This window comes from Schistocerca americana, chromosome X, assembly GCF_021461395.2.
Source record: "Schistocerca americana isolate TAMUIC-IGC-003095 chromosome X, iqSchAmer2.1, whole genome shotgun sequence".
In the NCBI taxonomy this organism is placed as follows: Eukaryota; Metazoa; Arthropoda; class Insecta; order Orthoptera; family Acrididae; genus Schistocerca; species Schistocerca americana.
The window spans coordinates 283,039,546-283,058,535 of record NC_060130.1 but is presented as its reverse complement, the minus strand read 5'-3'; the positions used below and the strand labels follow the sequence as shown (position 1 = coordinate 283,058,535).

The 18,990-nt window shown below is 41.8% G+C and overlaps 1 protein-coding gene across 1 annotated transcript in view; it reads right to left on the bottom strand.

Annotated features, from left to right (window-relative positions):
- Positions 1-3,018: 3,018 nt before the first annotated feature.
- The window catches only part of LOC124555650, a 302,716-nt gene continuing 286,744 nt past the window's right edge, over positions 3,019-18,990 (bottom strand). Inside the window, exon 11 of the mRNA XM_047129634.1 lies at positions 3,019-3,459. Within this exon, the coding sequence (XP_046985590.1) occupies positions 3,349-3,459 (111 nt within the window). The 3' untranslated portion in view covers positions 3,019-3,348. The remainder of the gene's footprint in view (positions 3,460-18,990) is intronic.

Genomic DNA, 18,990 nt, shown 5'->3' with positions numbered 1-18,990 from the left:
CTGCTGGGATGGACTTCTTGATGTGGAATAGCTGACAACTGTCAACATGGGGCTACTGTTGATGGTTAGAACAGTTCATGGGAATTGAGGTTTTTATGAAAGTAAGAGATATTAATTCTATTTTGATGATGATGTCACTAGACCTGGAACACAAGTTTGGATTGAGGACGATAGAATAGAAAATCACTGGAGTTTTTTTCAAGGGAATCATCCTGGCATTTTCCTTAAGCAATTTAGGGAATCTGTAGAAAGCATACATCAGGATATGAACTTTGGGTCTCCTGAAAGTGAACCCTGCATCTTAACGTGCCACTTTTGATATGTGATTTATTATGAGGGCATTAGATAAGAGAAGATCAACTGCTACAAACGTAGCTCACTAAGTCGATAAAGAACAGCTGAAGGGATTTTGGGGCTAAATGATGAGGTTCTGGAAGAAAGAGCTGAGGTTGTAATTGTCACAGGTCTAGATGATGATGATGATGATGATGATGATGATGGTATCAGTGACACTGAGCCTCTCATGGGGTGTTTAAGATGTTGAATGAACAGGAAGGATTCCTTTAAGTTACCCATTAACAGTTTGCCATAGGAAGAGGGCATTTGAGTACCGATAGCATTTCCAGAGATTTTTTTGTACATTTAGCTTTCTCACTGAGAGGATTAGGATGGATGTCTTGGGTTTGGTGTCAGAAGGATGCTGGGGAAGGTATTCTTCCATGACAGCAAGGCCACAGGCACTTAAGATGGCGACCAGAGTCATAACATTCACAGTGACAAGCAAGGAGTCTATTTGTAATGGAACAATAACAGTAGAGAGGTGGGGATTAGGCTAATTATTGACTTGGATGTAAAAGCAAGGCTGCAAACATTTGGTGGAAGATGACGATCAATCAAGGCAGAAGGCCTTTCTGTGGGAGCTTGTGCACAACAATATGGGGACTAGTAGGGAGACAAGTTAATATAGATCTATGGAGCTTTCAGAATTTCATGACCACAGTGGTGGAGCTCTTGATAGAGGATACAACAGCAACGTAAGGATTGTTTTATTAAGGTCATTAATAGGTATATAGTCCATAGTCATGTAGGCTTGTGTGTGTGTGTGTGTGTGTGTGTGTGTGTGTGTGTGTGTGTGTGTGTTTGTGAAATCTTAGGGGACTTAACTGCTAAAGTCATCAGTCCCTAAGCCTACACACTACTTAACCGAAATTATCCTAAGGACAAACACACACACACACCCATGCCCGAGGGAGGACTCGAACCTTGGCCGGGACCAGCCGCATGTTGGCTTCATTGCCAAAGTATTTGAGTAAGGAAGACAAAACCAGATTAGAGGTGAGGAATCTCTGGAATTCTAATGTGGATTAATTGTATGCTTTCAACCTTTATGATGACTGAATGAAAAGTATAAGCCATACACAAACACAAAATATGTGCAGCATAACTGCAGTTATCTCCAGTATAGAAATTACTTGTCCCAAATGGGTATATTTCCTCTCAACTAATAAAAATTCTCAGTTGCACACATGGGAATTACAGCACAATAAACATAACTGTTCCAATCTTGCAGGAAAGTGTTACAAAATGAAAACATCAAAGTAATTGTGTCATTAGATGAATTTGTCCAAAAATTTTCATTTCCTTGGGTATTCAATTAGGACAATACACTTTAAATAGTGTTTTACGTGATATTATTATTAAATTTTTGAAATTCTGATTATTCTATCTGTTTTGAGTTTTAAAATCAAAACAAAGTTTTTTTCATTTATTAGTGGCTATTTTGTTCCTCACATATAAATTCCTTCCAGAAAAATAATACAACAGATGCAGTTCCTAATATTAAAGCTGTAAATTATCTGGGAGACACTAAAGACTTATTTATTTGCTCCTCTAGTATCAACATTGTGAGGCTGGGTAATAAAGAATTAAGACTTTCTTCCATTCTAAATCAGCACAATCTCTTGCCTAACCTAGGTAAAGTGTATGTTGATTCTCAGATTCTAGTAACAGAGTTATGACAAGTTGACTAATGATATGATTAAATAGGACAGGGGAAACTTCACTGGCCATGGCCAGGTATGTGGATCACGTGGCAAACAGCAAGCACCAACAATGTAACCAGTCATTACAAGTGAAATATCTTTACCAGAACAGAAGTTTGGGATTAATGTTTTATCATATAAAGTAAATACTTGTAACAAATGTATGAAAAGCATCATTCAATGCATATTACGAATAAAGATGGGAATTAAGAAGCGGAAAGGAGAAATCCAGTGCCAGCACACAATCTACAAATATTGAAAATGTTTCTATTTAATAACACTTAAAATTGTGTCCTTGTTATATTTTATGAAAACATATCTTTTAACCAAAGGCTGTTTAAAGTATTTTCATCACTTTGAACAGAACATTTCATATTTCCCATCTTCACAAAATTAAAATCACACAACTGATTTACACAAAAAGTGCTTGTTGCAGATTAAACTCAAAACAGTATAGATACATGTATTATTCATCAACCAGTGACTTATTTACCAATAATGAGAGAACTACTAAATAGCTCTTATCCTTGTTATCAAGTCAGTACAGCTGACAAATTTTAATGCTTTCAATTGTGTTTTCTTGTTTATATATTCATGATGGCTAGTAGATAAAAAAATATCTAGTGGCCACAGAGAAGATGAACTTACCAACATAACACAAAAAGTTCAGAAAAAACTTTATAAAGCGCTGGCGTGCACAAACATGATAAATAGCTACCAACGTCTGTTTCAACTCAAAATTTCGTTACTTTTACTTCAGTCAAAATAAAATATTTTCTTCCAAAGATTCATAAACACAGATAAGTAGCACTGTTACTGTTAAAAATTATTTCTAATATATCACTACAAGTTACAGTAGTGGGAATATTAACAACAACAAAAAATTGTGACAACTGTCAATAAATATGAATATCAATTACAGCAGCCCGAGTTTTAACACAGAATGAAAAACAGCACTGCTGACTGTCAGCATGTTAACAATGGTAACAGTAACTACGACATTTTAAAATAAAAAATAACAGATGATTACAGAAAACAAAATTTTTGAACAATGAACGCAAAGAATATGGAAAGAGTCCACTGATTGTTTTAAATGTATTAGCAGTAAGAAGCAACTAAGAGCCATTTGTGCTTGCAACTAAAATTTCCTAAGAGGTCACACTTAATAAAGTGATGTATATGTATTGTCTCTCATATTTTTGTACATTATAGCCTCATTTTGAGTGAGTGATATCTTTCCATACTCCACATACCAGTTTACAACAGACACAAAGACACAGAAGGGTATCAGCCAGTATTTCTGGAGTCAGTTCTCAAATTCATTTAATCGTGATCTTACAGCATTTTCCAAGACTTCTAAGCTGGCATAATCAAGTTCCTTTATGAGCAGCAGGACAGCGGAAAGCACATTTGTATTCTGAAAAATGCCCAAAAATTAATTACTCCAAAAGTAATTTAATTAGATACACTATTTAAATATCAGTACCATAACAGCCATGTGACACAGTTTCTGAGTAATGGTAATTCTTGTTTGCCGAGGAAAATATTGCTTATAGTATACTGTTCATATCTCACACCATGTATTCTGATGGTACAGATTAAAATGGAAAGATTTGTCAGTGTACACTATTTGACATAAAACCTGGCCAGCAGTCAGCTCCCACAGAGTCCAAGACTGCACCAGCTGTGACATGCCCACTCTGATAATTCTCTCTGTCTGGCTGTCTGCACAATCTGGAAACACTGTAAGCAGTGGCAGTTCCTTAAGGAACTCTTGTCTCCTATTCAAGTTGTTCTCTGTCTACACCTAGATCTACTGGTACACAATGTGTCATCTGACTGCAATGTCGTGGTCGAAACCCTCATTGCCTAAATTTTTTGTAGTGCCTTTTGTCTGAATGCTGTGGTCCTGAGTGTAAAGGAAGAATACGTACAATGTATTTCACTTTCTGACACATCCATAATAACAGCTCCATCCAATAACATTTTTGAGACAGATTTCTTGATGGACTGTCTGCCTTTGAATGCCTATGTGTCAGGCCTCTCCAGGACCACACTTTCTAGCACCTGGCGGCAGCAGCTGCCACAGCGGACCTAAGCTCCTTCACCCTGTGTCGAAAGTGTCAGCTACTGTTCCTCACTTTATTGTTGTTGAATGATGCTCCACAAAAAGTGTCTATGATTTGCATTTCATGCCCAACAGTAATGGAGGTAGATGACCCACTTTTATATGGTGAGTATTGTATTACACCAATATGCAAAACACGAGTATGGCTCAAAATTAATTTTATAGTTTGTGATCCAAACCGAATACCTCACTAAGTTGTCTAACATTAATAATAACATCTCCTCTTTTTTCCTTTAGAAGCAACTCTTCATGCAATTTTTCGTTGGGAATCCTTATCTTTCTGTGAGGCCACAGTGAGTAAATGTGGTGTAATGGGTTTTACTGTCATTCTTTGATTCTTACAGTAAATGTATGCAGCTAACTGTGTAATACCTTGCAGTGCATTCTCTATAGCAATGAAGGCACGCTGCACATTTTGAGGTCCATGTATGGAATCGCAGAACTTAACGCTGATCAAAAGTAATATTGAAGATATTTAATTACACCTAAATGAACAAAACTGAAGCTCCCAGTGTGAAAGGGAATTGCTAATGCCGGTGTCAGCAAATGTCTATGGGTGTGCCTAATTGCTGTTACACAGATCGAGCACAGAGGAACTATATTCATTTCATAGCTATTCCCCAGATATATGGGTACTATGTGATGAACAAAAAAATTTTTGTGGCTGACAGTAGAGTCAAAGTTCTTCAGAGGTGTTTGTCTAGTGGAGAAGCTTGATATTCAGAAATCAGATACATACATAAACATTAACACAGCTTATTGACTTGAGCTACAGAGAAGACTTAATGTGTAAAGGTTTTCTTCACATTTTTTTACGGAATATCTTCAAACAATTTGCAGCTCCATTAATTAAAATGGAAAATAGGAATCTAGAATGCACTTGTCTGCTCAGAAACTACAACTGAGAACCCACATTACCCTTGCATCACAAGACACATGCGGAACCACTGAGCAAATGAGACCCTGTTGGGAGCCAGTCTCTCTTGTCGCTATGTTTGTTGCTGAGGCGCATACCAGATCGATAAAGATAATAAAAGTTGTTACCTATGTGAAGTACGGCATTCTTGGAGTCCAAAAATTAAAGTTTGTGTCTCAGTGTCTTATTTTACATGAGAATTAAGTAGCATACGTCAATGAAGTGGAGAAGAAATGCCAAGTGAATTTATTGTAACAATTCAGGACCACATGTGGAAGTAAATGGACCGTCACAGGATTGTCAAATATTTACAACCATGTTTGCTAGTCTTAGCTGAGCTGGAGGTAGTTGTGTAGTGAACTTGTCTTGTTCATCTTACAGAGCTCTTGGAGGGGAGGCACAAGAGCATTTGGTTTTTATGCAGCATTACCTCGTGATACTTTCTAAATTCCTTCCATGCTACCTATATTTAAGGCTTTCGATTAGATTTAATATAAAATTTCTCATTTTTGAAACTTTCAAGTGTGGAAGGGGGCTGTTAACACCAGTGTTACATAATTTCAGCAGGGGGATAGCAAAGTCAGAGGTATTAGTTTCCACTCAGGCAGTGTACAGCATGTGAAATATGGACGTATGCAATTTTTCATCATGATATATACAAACAAATAAAACACTTACTCCAATGGTCTGCACCAAAATCTTGTTTCAATGAAATAAAAAGTAATTGGAAATCTGCCTTCCCCAGCACACTATGAAACTGTAAGATACCAAACACTTTGCACCTCAAAATCAACTGTGTCTGCCTGCAGACTTGTACCACCTACAAAAGGAATTTCATGGTTATCATGGGAATGCAGAAGCATGTTGGTGAAGATGGCAGCAAGAAGAACGGTCGTTAACTAATTATACAATATAACACAGTAATCAATTCATGTGAAGAATCATGAGAGAAGAAAATGAAAATTGTGTTGATTAACACAGAAACTAAACTGTAAATGTGGACAATGTGCAATTCTGCATCTTCATATGCTTATCACCTCCAGATATACCATAGGTAATGCATACTAACAAGCTTCTTCATTGTTTTCATGATTTGTTGCACCTTGTTTGATACAGAGATTATGAACAAAATACAGATTCTTGTCACTGACAGTTGCTTTGAATCTTTTCAGAGACTTTCTCTTGTTTCTTCGGTGATGTAATTTTGTGTCCATGAAGCAGACAACTATGGCTACTCCTGTGAGGTTGCTAAAAGACTTATGACATGGTGGGTTAATATTCATCACTTACTTGTGACAGATAGCAGCTCAGTTAAAGTAGCAGCAAAAGGATGTGAGAAGACACAGTTTTTGAAGCAAATTTGGAACCGATTTCAAAAGCAGCTACCATTTCAGAAAGTGAATACTTTACAAATATGAGGACAAGGCACTGCTGCAGTAAACCCTCTCTCATTGTCATAATTGTAGCTGAAGTAGATAGCGCGCAACATCAGAGGTGAGAGTAGGGGTAGCTTATGCTTGAAACAACCATTCATTGTACAGTATTAATTTGTTGTTAAAACTATTATTTATGTTATTCATTTCTTGCCCACCCCTGTTTGATACCAGTGTACATCACTAGTGAATCTAGAAGAATGGGAAGACGTTTTTCAACACAGAATACAACATTTACCTTGACATTTCAATTCCAGAGCAGTAAGAAAAGCCCAACAATAAAAGATGACAATGGCAAGCTGATGACACACGCAGAACTTTTCAACAATGTCTGTTGATTTAACATGGTGATGACACACAAATTCGTGTTGCAGTATATTACTTAACAGTCAAGTATCTAGTATGACCTCTCCCACTGCTACAGGTAACACTGAATTTTTGACCACGACTACTGTTTACCATTGGCTCAGTTGCTGGTTATAGTGTTACAGCTGTAAATGGAAGATTATGTTTGATAATTTTGTTCTGCTGCTATCGGACGAGTTATGGCAACAGGTGAGGGTTTCTCATTGCTTTTATTTACACAACTACTTAAACCAACATGGAAATTCCAGGTAATCAAGTGCACGTTTCACTTGCGACATTCGCTTTGAGTACAATTCATAAGCCTTCTGGCAATCTCGGTCCAATACCTCATGGGAGCAAACATAATGGTTTGCTTTATGAGTGCCAAGCAACAAAACTTTGATACTATCCATCATTTAGGGACATAGCAAGAAGGGAACATTATAAAAGCAATGAACAAGCAAGTTAGTGTGCATTACAAGTAGAGATCTCAAGCAGAAAAACATATGAAGGTGCACAATTGCACATTGCCAGCATTTAAAGTTAAGTTTGTGTGTTAATGAACATAAATTTCATTTTCTTCTCTTCTAAATCCTCAAATGAATTTATTACTGCATGACATTAAACAATTAGTTAACTGCATTTCTTCTTGCTTCCATCCCCATCAACATGCCTCTGCAGTCTTATTCTATTTGTATGTGGTGCAAATCTGCATGCAGACACAGTTGATTTTGAGGTGCAAAGTGTTTGGTATCCTACTGTTTCATGATGTGGGGGAAGTCAGATTTCCACTTACTCTTTATTCCACTGAAACAGGTTTTCAGTGCAAATTATCAAAGTAATAGTTTTATTTGTTTGTATTTTGGGGAAATTGTAATCATGATGGAATATTACATACCTCAATATTTCACATGTTGTATGCTGTCCAAGTGGAAACTAATATCATAAATTTAGACAACATTGTCTGTGGAGTGCAGTGATCCGGTGCTATACTTAAAACAGCAGCCTGGATTGCAATAACATTTTTTGATCGCCTGGTTTTGGCTTGTGTTAAAGCCATCCTCAGATTTTTTTGTTCCCCCAGGGCTGATACCATGAGATTGTACACTAGTATCACGTGAAAAAATGAGGAGCCACCAGCGCCAGCCATAGGGGGCCAACAAATTTGAGGATGGCTTTAACATAAGCTGAAACTGGTCATAATAAACAAATGTTATTGTGATCTCAACTGTTGCTTTAATCAAATGAAACTGATATCACTAGCTTTGGGCATTAATAGTCCCCCCTCCCATACCGGAAACCTCAATATTTTTTTTTTAAGAAAGAGGCATTCTAGATTAAATATAACTGAATGCCTTAATTATACATATATTAAGATGGTATCTGTTCTTTCCGACATGTCTGAAAGAACAGATACCATCTTAATATATATGTAGTTAAGGCTCACCAACCACTTGACCATCTTCTTCTTCTTCTGTGCGAATCCACAAACAGTGCCCAAACTCTTACGGAAATCGGCAACGCGCCACGAGTAATGAGTATAATGGGTGGGGGCACTATGAATGTAGTGCGGGACAATACGTTGAGAATGTGGGTTTCGTGGGAGGCGTGCCAGAGATAAATCCCTGCAGTTGCGCTAGCCTCTGTGTCCTCGATGGCGCAGATGGATAGAGCGTCTGCCATGTGAGCAGGAGATCCCGGGTTCGAGTCCTGGTCGGGGCACACATTTTCATCTGTCCCCGTTGACGTATGTCAACACCTGTAAGCAGCTAAGGGTGTGCATTTCAATGTAATTGAATGCCTTAATTACTGAGGCCTGAAATGCAATCTTAGGATATATCAAGGGATAATGCTGGATAAAAACTGAATGCACTTATGCCTCCCCTCTGAGAGCCCTGCAAGACAAGAAACACAGCTGCCCCTAGCTCAGCTAAAACTAGCCAATGTGGTTGCAGATATTTGGCAACCCTGTGACAGTGCATTTACTTTTAATCCACTAAATTCACTTGGCATTACATTTTCACTGCAATGAGTTATGCTGCATAATCCTCATGTGAGATGAGTCACTGAGACAGAACATTTAATTTTTGGACTTCAAGAATGACTTACTTCACATGGGTAACAACTTTTATCATATATATGTTTGACACTGTGTCAGTGTACACTAAGTATGCTGGAACATCAGCACAACATGTTATATGTTTTAGTTGTGTGTTATTCTATTTGCGACATGCTGATACTTGCTGCCGCATTTTATCTGACACATCACTTTGTGACTTTTTGCAAGACACCAGCTATTAGCAGCATCTCGTTAAATTGGTGGTTCCATACATTTTGTGATGCAAGGGTAGTGTGAGTTATCAGCTCTAACAGCAGTGTAGAACAGTGCCCTCTAGATTCTTATTTTTGGTTCTATTCAGTGGAGCTGCAAACTGTTAGAAGAAATTCTTTAACAAAATCTGAAGAAAACCTTTACACATTAAGTATTTGCAGAAGCTCAACTCAGTAAGCCATGTTAATGGTCATAGATATCTGATTTGTGAATACCAAGCTTCTTCACTGCACAAACATACCTGAAGAACTTTGACTTTACTGTCAACAAAAAATAGGATCCCTATGTCAGGGAAAGAGTTGAAGTGAATACATATCCTCTGTGCTAGATCTGTGTAACAGCAATCAGACACATTCGTAGATGTTTGCTTACACTGGCATTAGCAATTTCCTTCCACTCTGCTATCTTCAATTTTGTTGCTTTTAATCTAATTCAATACATTAAATATCACTTTTGGCCAGTATTACGTTCTCCATGAATTCATTCATGGACCTCAAAATGTGCAGAGTGCCTGCATTGCTACAGAGCATTCACTGTAAGAGATTCACGCAGTTTATCGCATACATTCACAGTAAGACCTTAAACAATGATACTGTTACTCATTATGGTTTGATGAAACATGAGAATTCCCAATGAAAAATTGCATGGAGAATTGCTTCTAACAGGAAAAGGAACGAGATATAAAGCATTAACAACAACATTAAACAAAACAGTGAGGTATTCTGATTGGATCAGAAACTATAAAATTAATTTTCATCCATATGCATGTCTCGCATATTAGTTTAATACATTACTCACCATATAAAAGTATGGCATCTGCCACTGTTACTATGGGGACTGTTTTTTTAAGAAAGTACCGTTTTGAAATTAAAAAAAGACGTGCTAAGATATCTCAATAATTTTATTTCTACATGAAAGCCTGTACCTTAATCTACTTTTCTACATAATTTCTGTCAATATTGAGGCACTTGTCATAACGTTGTACCAGTTTTTGAATACCCTCCTCATAGAAGTCTGCCGCCTGACTTGTTAATCACCACATCATCACTGATTGACTTCATCATCGTCTTGAAGACGCTGACTGCCCAGGTGTTTCTTCAAGTGCAGGAACAGATGGTAATCACTGTGCTCAAGATCGGGGCTGTATGGAGGATGATCTAGAGTTTCCCATCGGAAAGATGCGATGAGATCTTTGGTCTGATTCGCCGCATGCGGACGGGCATTGTCTTGCAGCAAAACGATGCCCTTGCCCAACCTCCATGGACTGTTGCTTTGATGCTGGTGTGACATAGGCCATCCATATTTCATCGCCCGTAACAATTTGGCTTAAGAAATCATCACTGTCATTGTGGTACCGCTCAAGGAAAGTCAATGCACTGTCTAAACGTTTGGTTTTGTGCACGTCCGTCAACATTTTCGGTACCCAACGTGTGCACAATTTACGGTAATTCAAGTGCTCAGTCACAGTGCCATACAAAACACTATGAGAAACATTAGGAAAGTCATCCCACAAGGAGGAAATCATAAAGCGTCTGTTTTCTCTCACTTTATTGTCCACTTCCTGCTCCAAACTTTCATTAACGACCGAAGGACGCCCACTCCGTTGTTCCCCATGCAAATTTGTGCGGCCATCTTTAAATGCTCTCACACACTTTCTTACCATTCCATCACTCATAATGTTTTCTCCATAAACTGCACAGATCTCGCAATGAATATCGATCGCTTTTAGGTCTTTAGCACTAAGAAATCTTATAACAGCCCGTACTTCACAGTCGGCGGGACTCACGATTATCAGAGGCATCTTAAACACTCAATACACAACGTAAACAAGGAAGAATCAGAATGTAATGGTGTCAGTGCGTAGATTAAGGTACAGGTTTTCATGTAAAACTAACATTAGTGAGATATCTTAGCACGTCTTTTTTTAATTTCAAAATGGTACTTACTTATAAAACACGCCTCGTATCAAGCGTGAAAGGTAAACCATAAACATTTTTTATGGAGCACCACTTAACAACTGTAAAGCAATGAGCGGTAGCTGATGCTTTCAAAGCATGGTGAGGGAGTGCAGGTTGCCACAGCAGCTGCTGGTCCACCAAACAACCTTTCACAAACATGTTATTGAATGGAACTGTTATTACCGTTGTGTCAGAAAATGAAATACATTGTAGTTGTGCTACTATTACACTCAGAACTTTAGCATTCAGATGAGATGCACTACAAAAATTTAAGCAATGAGCATTTTGACCGCAGGACATTGTAGTCACACAACACATTGTTTACTGCTGTACCACGAATGTAGATGGAGCATAATAACCGAAACAGAAGAAAAGACTTCCTTGAGAAACTGCCGCAGCCTATAGTGTTGGCAGATTTCACAAACTGCCAGACATTGAGAATTAACAGTTTGGCCATGTTATTTGTCCCATGTCACGAAGGGTGCAGACTTAAGACTGTGGCTGGATTGCTTCTTTTTATCTGTATGTAACAAAATGTAACATACCGTCAATCATAGCCCAATCGTTCTTTATTGAAAAGGCCTACAGCGCTCTGTTCTAGGCCTTCTACTATTCCTTCTTTATACTGGTGATGTAAATGGCAATACTGAAGTAAAAGAAAGCTCTTATTTACAAATTCCAGTATTGTCTTAAATACAGCTGGATATTTAACATCTTTGAAATCAGCATTATGAATATTGATGGCTAATAATTATCTGGTTTCAACATGAAGAAAGAACTGAATGAATGAGTTTCCAATCATTCCTATTGCAGTAGCCACCAGAAAGATTGCGGGATGCGCACATCGGCACGGCACGTCATGGACAGTAGTTGCCGCAAGTAAAGTCCTGCCCACCAGAGGGCACACGAGAATTCGGTCGCGCCCTCTGCCGGTGGAACAACAACTACTCAGGCAGCACGGGCTGTGCCCAGCCAGTTCACATCGGGCATGCCTAGCAGACAGTTCCCGGTCTACACTAGGTGAAGTGTGACGGAAACGTGAATCGTGTTACTACACAATTGGCGATGAGTAGAGTCGTTCTTTCACGTGTTTTGTCTACGTTCCGGTTTCGCAGCTTATCCACGGCATGGAGGATTTAGTGCAGGTTTTGGTTGAGCAGCAGACGGAGCTCATGGCAACCATGACACAAGTGCTTCCAGCATTGCTCTCCACGCAGTCTGCTCCAGCGCCGTTCCCTCCTCCCTTTCTTCCGTATGATGAGACAGCGGAGGATTGGGATGCATATGAACATTGCCTTCGGCAGCATTTCCAGGCGTTTCATGTTGCCAATGTGGAGGTATGTCGTGCTCTTTTCTTGTCTTGGATATCTCCCTCACTGTATCAAGTTTTGCTGCAGCTAGCGCCATTGCAGGAACCCTTGTCCTTGTATTTTGATGCATTGTTTTCATTGCTGTCTTTCTATTATCGCCGCCGCACGCATGTTGCGGCAGCTAGGGTCGAGTTCTATCAATGCAAGAAACAGCCCCATCAGTCTTACTGCGTGTGACGCTACGCTGCACGGTCTTAGTTACAAGTGTCATTTTGTCACGGAGCAGTCGCGAGAGTTGTATGCCCATGTTACGGTGCGCGACGTCATTGTTCGTTCGGCCCCTGATACGGAGGTCCGACAACGGGCCCTGCAGTTGGAAGACCCTTCCCTTGAGGAAGTCCTGTCCATTGCTCCGTCGTATGAAGTCTCTCATGCCACAGGTTAACAGTTGGAAGCGTGGTGCGATGTCGTGGCGGTTCAGAGCGGCGCGGCTGCATCCGGGGTAGACGACGTGCGAGCGGTACAATCTGGCCGTTACGGCCACTCCCGCACGGCGTGTAAACAGAGTTCCGGCCGCCGGCCCCTGTTACCGTCCTGTGCGTCGTGCCATATACATCATGATCTGTCAGAGTGCCCCCAGCGTTGGAGTTTTTGTCGCAAATGTAATAAATAAGGACACACTGCTAAAGTTTGCCGCTCAGCCTCAAAAGAATCGAAGGAAGCAGGTACAGAGGACATGGACGTTGACATTCAGGAAGTTTCATCGGGACAGGCTCCCGACGCATCGGCACACAAACTCTTTATCGAGGTGTCAGTTCGGTTGCGCCGATTACAACTACAAGTAGATATGGGCGTGGCAGTTTCCTCGTTGAATGCACAAACTTACTCTGACCTTGGGTCACCCCTGTTTGCACCAGTTTATCGGCGTCCACGCGGTTATGGTAAACAGTTCATTCCCCTACTGGGTCAATTCACTACCGACGTGACTTACAAATCAGTCACTCGGCCTATTACTTTTATTGTTGTCAGTGATGCGAGCTCCGCTAACCTTTTTGGATTGGATGCCTTTCAAGCTTTCGGTGTTTCTATCGCAGACACCATACAGTTGGTCTCCGAAGATGTTCCTTATCAATCATTGTAATCTTTGATCTCTGACTTTCAGGATATCTTTGAGGAGGGCCTGGGGCATGTTTTGGACTTTGAAGCTCACTTAACGTTGAAGGCGTCGGCTCGCCCGCATTTTCTACGTGCGAAGCAGATCCCCTTGGCTCTCCGCCCTCAGGTAAAAGCAGAGCTAGACCGGCTGACAGCCCTCAGGCTTGTTCTTCCCATTTCTTCTAGTGAGTGGGCTTCGTCCCTCATTATTGTCAGGAAACCCTCGGGAAAATTACGTCTTTGTGGCGATTTCAAGGCCACCATTAATTCCCAATTGGTGGCGCACACCTATCCCTTGCCTCGTTCTGAGGAATTGTTCTCTGCCGTGGCGAGAGGCCAATATTTCTCGAAAATCGATCTTTTGGTGGCCTGTCATCAGATACCACTTGATGAGGACTCCAAACAGCTGGCAGTCGTCAACACCCCGTTTGGCTTTTACTAATACCAGCGGTTGGCCTTCGGAATATCCAGTGCCCCGGTGATATTTCAGTGTTATCTTGAGCACGTCACGTCAATAATCCCTCATTGCATTAATTACCTGGACGGCATAATTGTCACAGGCCACAGCATGAAGGAACACTTGCACTACCTTCGAACCCTCTTTCTCAAATTCAGGTCCGTGGGTCCGCGTTGCAACCTGCGTAAGTCGAACTTCTTCCAACCATCCATTGAGTATGTGGGCTACACCATCTCTCGACATGGCGTCCAGCTGCTAGGAAGTTTGGTCCAAGGTATCGTCGACCTTCCGCGGTCCGCTTCACTGAAGGAGTTACAAGCTTTTTTAGGCAAGATTGCCTATTACCACCGGTTCATTCCGAGGGCTTCCACCATGGCCCACCCCATGTACTGCCTTCCACACAAAGGTGTTCCTTTTGATTGGTCGCCTGCATGCCAACGAGTGTTCCCCTCATTGAAGGGCCTCCTCATGTCAGTGCCTTGCTTGGTTACTTTTGACCCCAATAAGCCATTGGTCCTGGCTACAGATGCTTTGCAGTATGGGGTGGGGGCGGTCCTGGCCCATCGCAATGCGGATGGCTCCGAGCAGCCACTGGCGTTTGCGTCTAAAACTCTTAGTCCCACGCAGGCCCATTACTCCCAGGTGGAAAAAGAGGCTTTGGCCATTGTCTACGCTGCTGCCAAGTTTCACCCTTTCTTGTATGGCATGAAGTTTCAGTTAATCACAGACCATAAGCCATTAATATCGTTATTTGGCCCCGCCTCTCAGATTCCGGATAGGGCAGCCCACAGACTGCAGCGTTGGGCCTTGTTACTCTGTAAGTACCATTATGACATTCATTTTGGCCCTACTGGACAGCATGCCAACGCCGACACTCTTTCCCGTCTTCCGGTGGGCCCGGATCCTAAGTTCGATTGGGAGGAGATTATGCGTTTTCATTTGGATGTGGCTCCCGCCACGCGGTTGATGGCTTCCCGATCACTAGTTCTAGAGTCACCAGGGAAACGGCAGCTGAGCCGGTTCTCCAGCAAGTAATTCGCCTCGTTCAGCAGGGATGGTCATCCCGATCTCCAGGTCGGGCCTCGGACCCTCTTCATAATTATTTTGTTCTATGTGAGTGCCTCTCAGTCTTGGAAGGAGTTCTCCTTCTGGCTACAGATGATACAGCTCCTTGCGTGGTTGTTCCTGCAAGTTTGCGAAGGGAGGTCCTCACGTTATTACATGAGGGGCACTGGGGTGTTTCCCGTACTAAAACCTTGGCTCGCAGACATGTGTACTGGCCTGGTACTGACAGAGAAATTGAGCACTTGGTGGCCACCTGTTCCCAGTGTGTGAGCCAACAGGTGTCTCCCAGGTCAGCATTCTCTTCATGACCGCCCGCAACCCAGGCATGGGAACGTGTTCACATAGATTTTGTGAGCCCGTTACTCAATGGTTTTTGGCTCATTGTCATTGATGCTTATTCCCGATTCCCATATGTGGTTTGCTGCTCCTCAACCACTTCAGAAGTTGCACTAGCAAAAATCTTTTCTGTGGAATGCCTGCCAGTCACCCCAGTATCGGACAATGGACCTCAGTTTATTTCGCAGACCTTCCCGGATTTTTGTAAGCACTTCGGTATTCGGCACGTTTGCTCTCCCCTCTTTCATCCACAATCAAATGGGGAAGCCAAGCACATGGGTCGCACATTTAAGACGCAGATGAAAAAGTGCAGCCCTGCAGAGCTCCTCCACGGGCGCCAACCTACGACTCTGCTGCACCTCCTCTGGCCTGGTCCTCGCCAGTCTTAGTAAAACGGGGTACCCGGCTTTCCAACGGGTATGTCGGTGTGGGCACATGGGTTTGGTCGCAATCCATGTTGGATACCGGCGGTGGTCCTGCGCCGCAATGGCCGCTGGCTCTATACCTTGCAGGTGGGGGATCGGGAGGTATGTCGTCACCAAAATCAGCTACGTCCACGTTTCGGCACCCACCCTCCGACCCCTTGGGCGCCAGCTTCCCCACTGCCGGCACCCATGTTGTTTTCTCAGGGGACGCTACCGCTCCTCCCACCTGTGACTCCGCCACACTGTGAGGGTTCTCAGCCTTGGTGGCCTCCAGTAGCTCCAGCACCGGCATAGCCATCGTTAGAGATGCCCCGGCGAGAGCCGGCCCCCCTCGCGGGCCCGCTTCCTCAGGAGGCTGGTTCACCTGTGATCATCCCTTCCCCATCGTCCCCACCACTGGGTCTTGCCCCTCCCGAGGCGGACCAGGATTCGGTGTTCAATGGCTTGTCGCCCATTCTGTCCCGGGCTCCGGTGGTGGGACGACGGGACCCTCTTCGTATGGGTCACTTCCAACCGTATTCGAAGGTTTCGGCTTGAGGGTTGGCAGATCCCTCAGACTCCAGCCTTCCAATGGAAGTGGAGGTCATCGCTACTGCACAACGCTCCACCTTCCGACGCAGTGTATCACAGTGGCTTCACCCCCCGAAGGAGGAGGAGTGCAGTAGCCACCAGAAAGATCGCGGGAGGCGCACATCGGCACGGCGCGTTACGGACAGTAGTTGCCGCAAGAAAAGTCCCGCCCACCATGCGAGAATTTGGCCGCGCCCTCTGCCGACAGAACAACAACAACTCAGGCAGCACGGGCTGTGCCCAGCCAGTTCACATCAGGCATACCTAGCTGACAGTTCCCAGTCTACACTAGGTGAAAGGCGACGGAAACGTGAATCGTGTTACTACACCTATTGCTATAATAATGTGAAGCTAACACAAAGTCTAGGCATCAGTCAACTTCTGAAACTGAAGTTTCAGGAATACAATTAAAATCAACATAAATGCCTACTAGAATTCTGTGTAGCTCAAAGAAACTGGAGTTATATGATTAATTTCATCCAGTTAAGTATAATGAGTCAGCCCAGTCATTATGATTATGAATTATGAGCCTACCTCTTTTTAAATGACAGCACTGAGGAACTGCAGTGAAATAAATAGGTTTGTAGTACACCATAAGAAGCAATTACAATATTCATAACTCAGTTGAGAACAGCACTTCAGCAGAAACATTTTCATATGCCTAAGTTTAATACTCCAGCAACTGTAAGATAAGTCAATTCTGTTGCGCCATTGCTTTCATTCAGTGAAATTATTTACTGGAGTCTCAGCATTTGCAATTAGTATTCAGTGTTCTACAGAAGCATGTAATGGAATGAAATGGACAAATAAGTAATTGTGACAATGGTACCAAAACAGCTATTTGTTTCTTTACAGTAGACAGAAGTACTGGGATACGGAACAGTTAATCTTAGCAAATCATATCCCAGTACTTTTATCCTTAGTATTAATAATGTCACCATTCCACAACAGCAGCAAGGATGCAGCTTTTCAGGATAATTCTGTACTGACGGGCAGTATCTGAGCAAGGAATATATGATCAGGACCTTCAGACACTATAGTACTTTGGCATTGTCAGCATTTGTTTATTCAAATACGGATAATATATAGTAATTTTAAAATAAATTTCTTTTGCTGTCTTGCTATTCACTATTCCAGATGTTGGGGGAAATTGTTTATAGCATCATTAATTTAAATTTTGAGTCAACAAAAAACAAACATACTTTGCATAATAAATTTTGTTTACATACAATAAAGAAACTTTTTAATTTGGGAAATTACAATAAAATTTGAATTACACACTGAGGTGACAAAAGTCATGAGATAACTCCTAATCTCATGTTGGACCTCCTTTTGTCCAGTGTAGTGCAAAAAAGTTGACATGGCATGGACTCAACACATCGCTGGAAGCCCCTTCCAGAAATATTGAGCCATGCTGCCTCTATAACTTTCCAAGTAACCTCTCGATTACATACCATGAATGTTTGATGGAATTTGTGTCAGGAAATCTGTGTGTCGAAATAATTCAATCCAATTGTCCAGTATGTTTTTCAAACCAATCGCGAACAACTGTGCCCCAGTGACATGACAATGTTTGTTGGGAACACGAGGTTCATGAACGGCTGCAAATGGTCACCAAGTAGCCAAACATAACCATTTCAATTGATGGGCAGTTCAGTTGCACCAGAGGACCCAGTCCATTCTGTGTAAACACAGCCCACGCCATTATGGAGCAGCCATCAGCTAGCACAGTGCCTTGTTGACAACTTGGGTCTATGGCTTTGTGGTGTCTGTGCCATACACTAAACCCTACCATCAGCTCTTAATAACTGAAATTGGGACTCATCTGACGAGACCACAGTTTGCCAGTCACAGAGGGTCCAACTGATATGGTCATGAGACCAGAGGAGGCACGGCACAACATGCAATGTTGTGCTGTTTCTGCAGTTATTTCATGAAGAGTTGATTGTCTTAGCACTGACAACTCTATGGAAACATTGCTGCTCTCAATCATTAAGTGAAGGCTGCCAGCTGCTGCACTGTCCATGGTGAGGGGGAATGCCTGAAATTTGGTATTCTCAGCACACTCTTGACACTGGGGATCTCTGAATACTGAATTCCCTAATGACTTTCAAATTGGACAGTTCCATGCTTCTAGCTCCATCTGTCACTCCACATTCAAAGTCTGTGAATTTCTATCATGTAGCCATTATAATGTTGGAAATCTTTTCACATGAATCACCTCAGTACAAATGACAGTTCTATCAATTCCTTGCCCTTTAATACTTTGTGTATGCGATACTACCATTATCAGCATATGTGCATATCACTGTCCCATGATTTTTGTCACCTGGAGGGAGGAGGAGGAGGGGGGGGGTTGGTATTATTTTATGAAGAATAGTTCAAGTTTGGTTGCTGAGTTATGGTATTCAGCCTTTTAATATCAAAAATAAATGCACGAAGGAGTTTTCAGTATCATAGGCCATTCTCAGGTGACAACTGAATGTTGGAACTAAACATAAAATACTAGTGATATTGT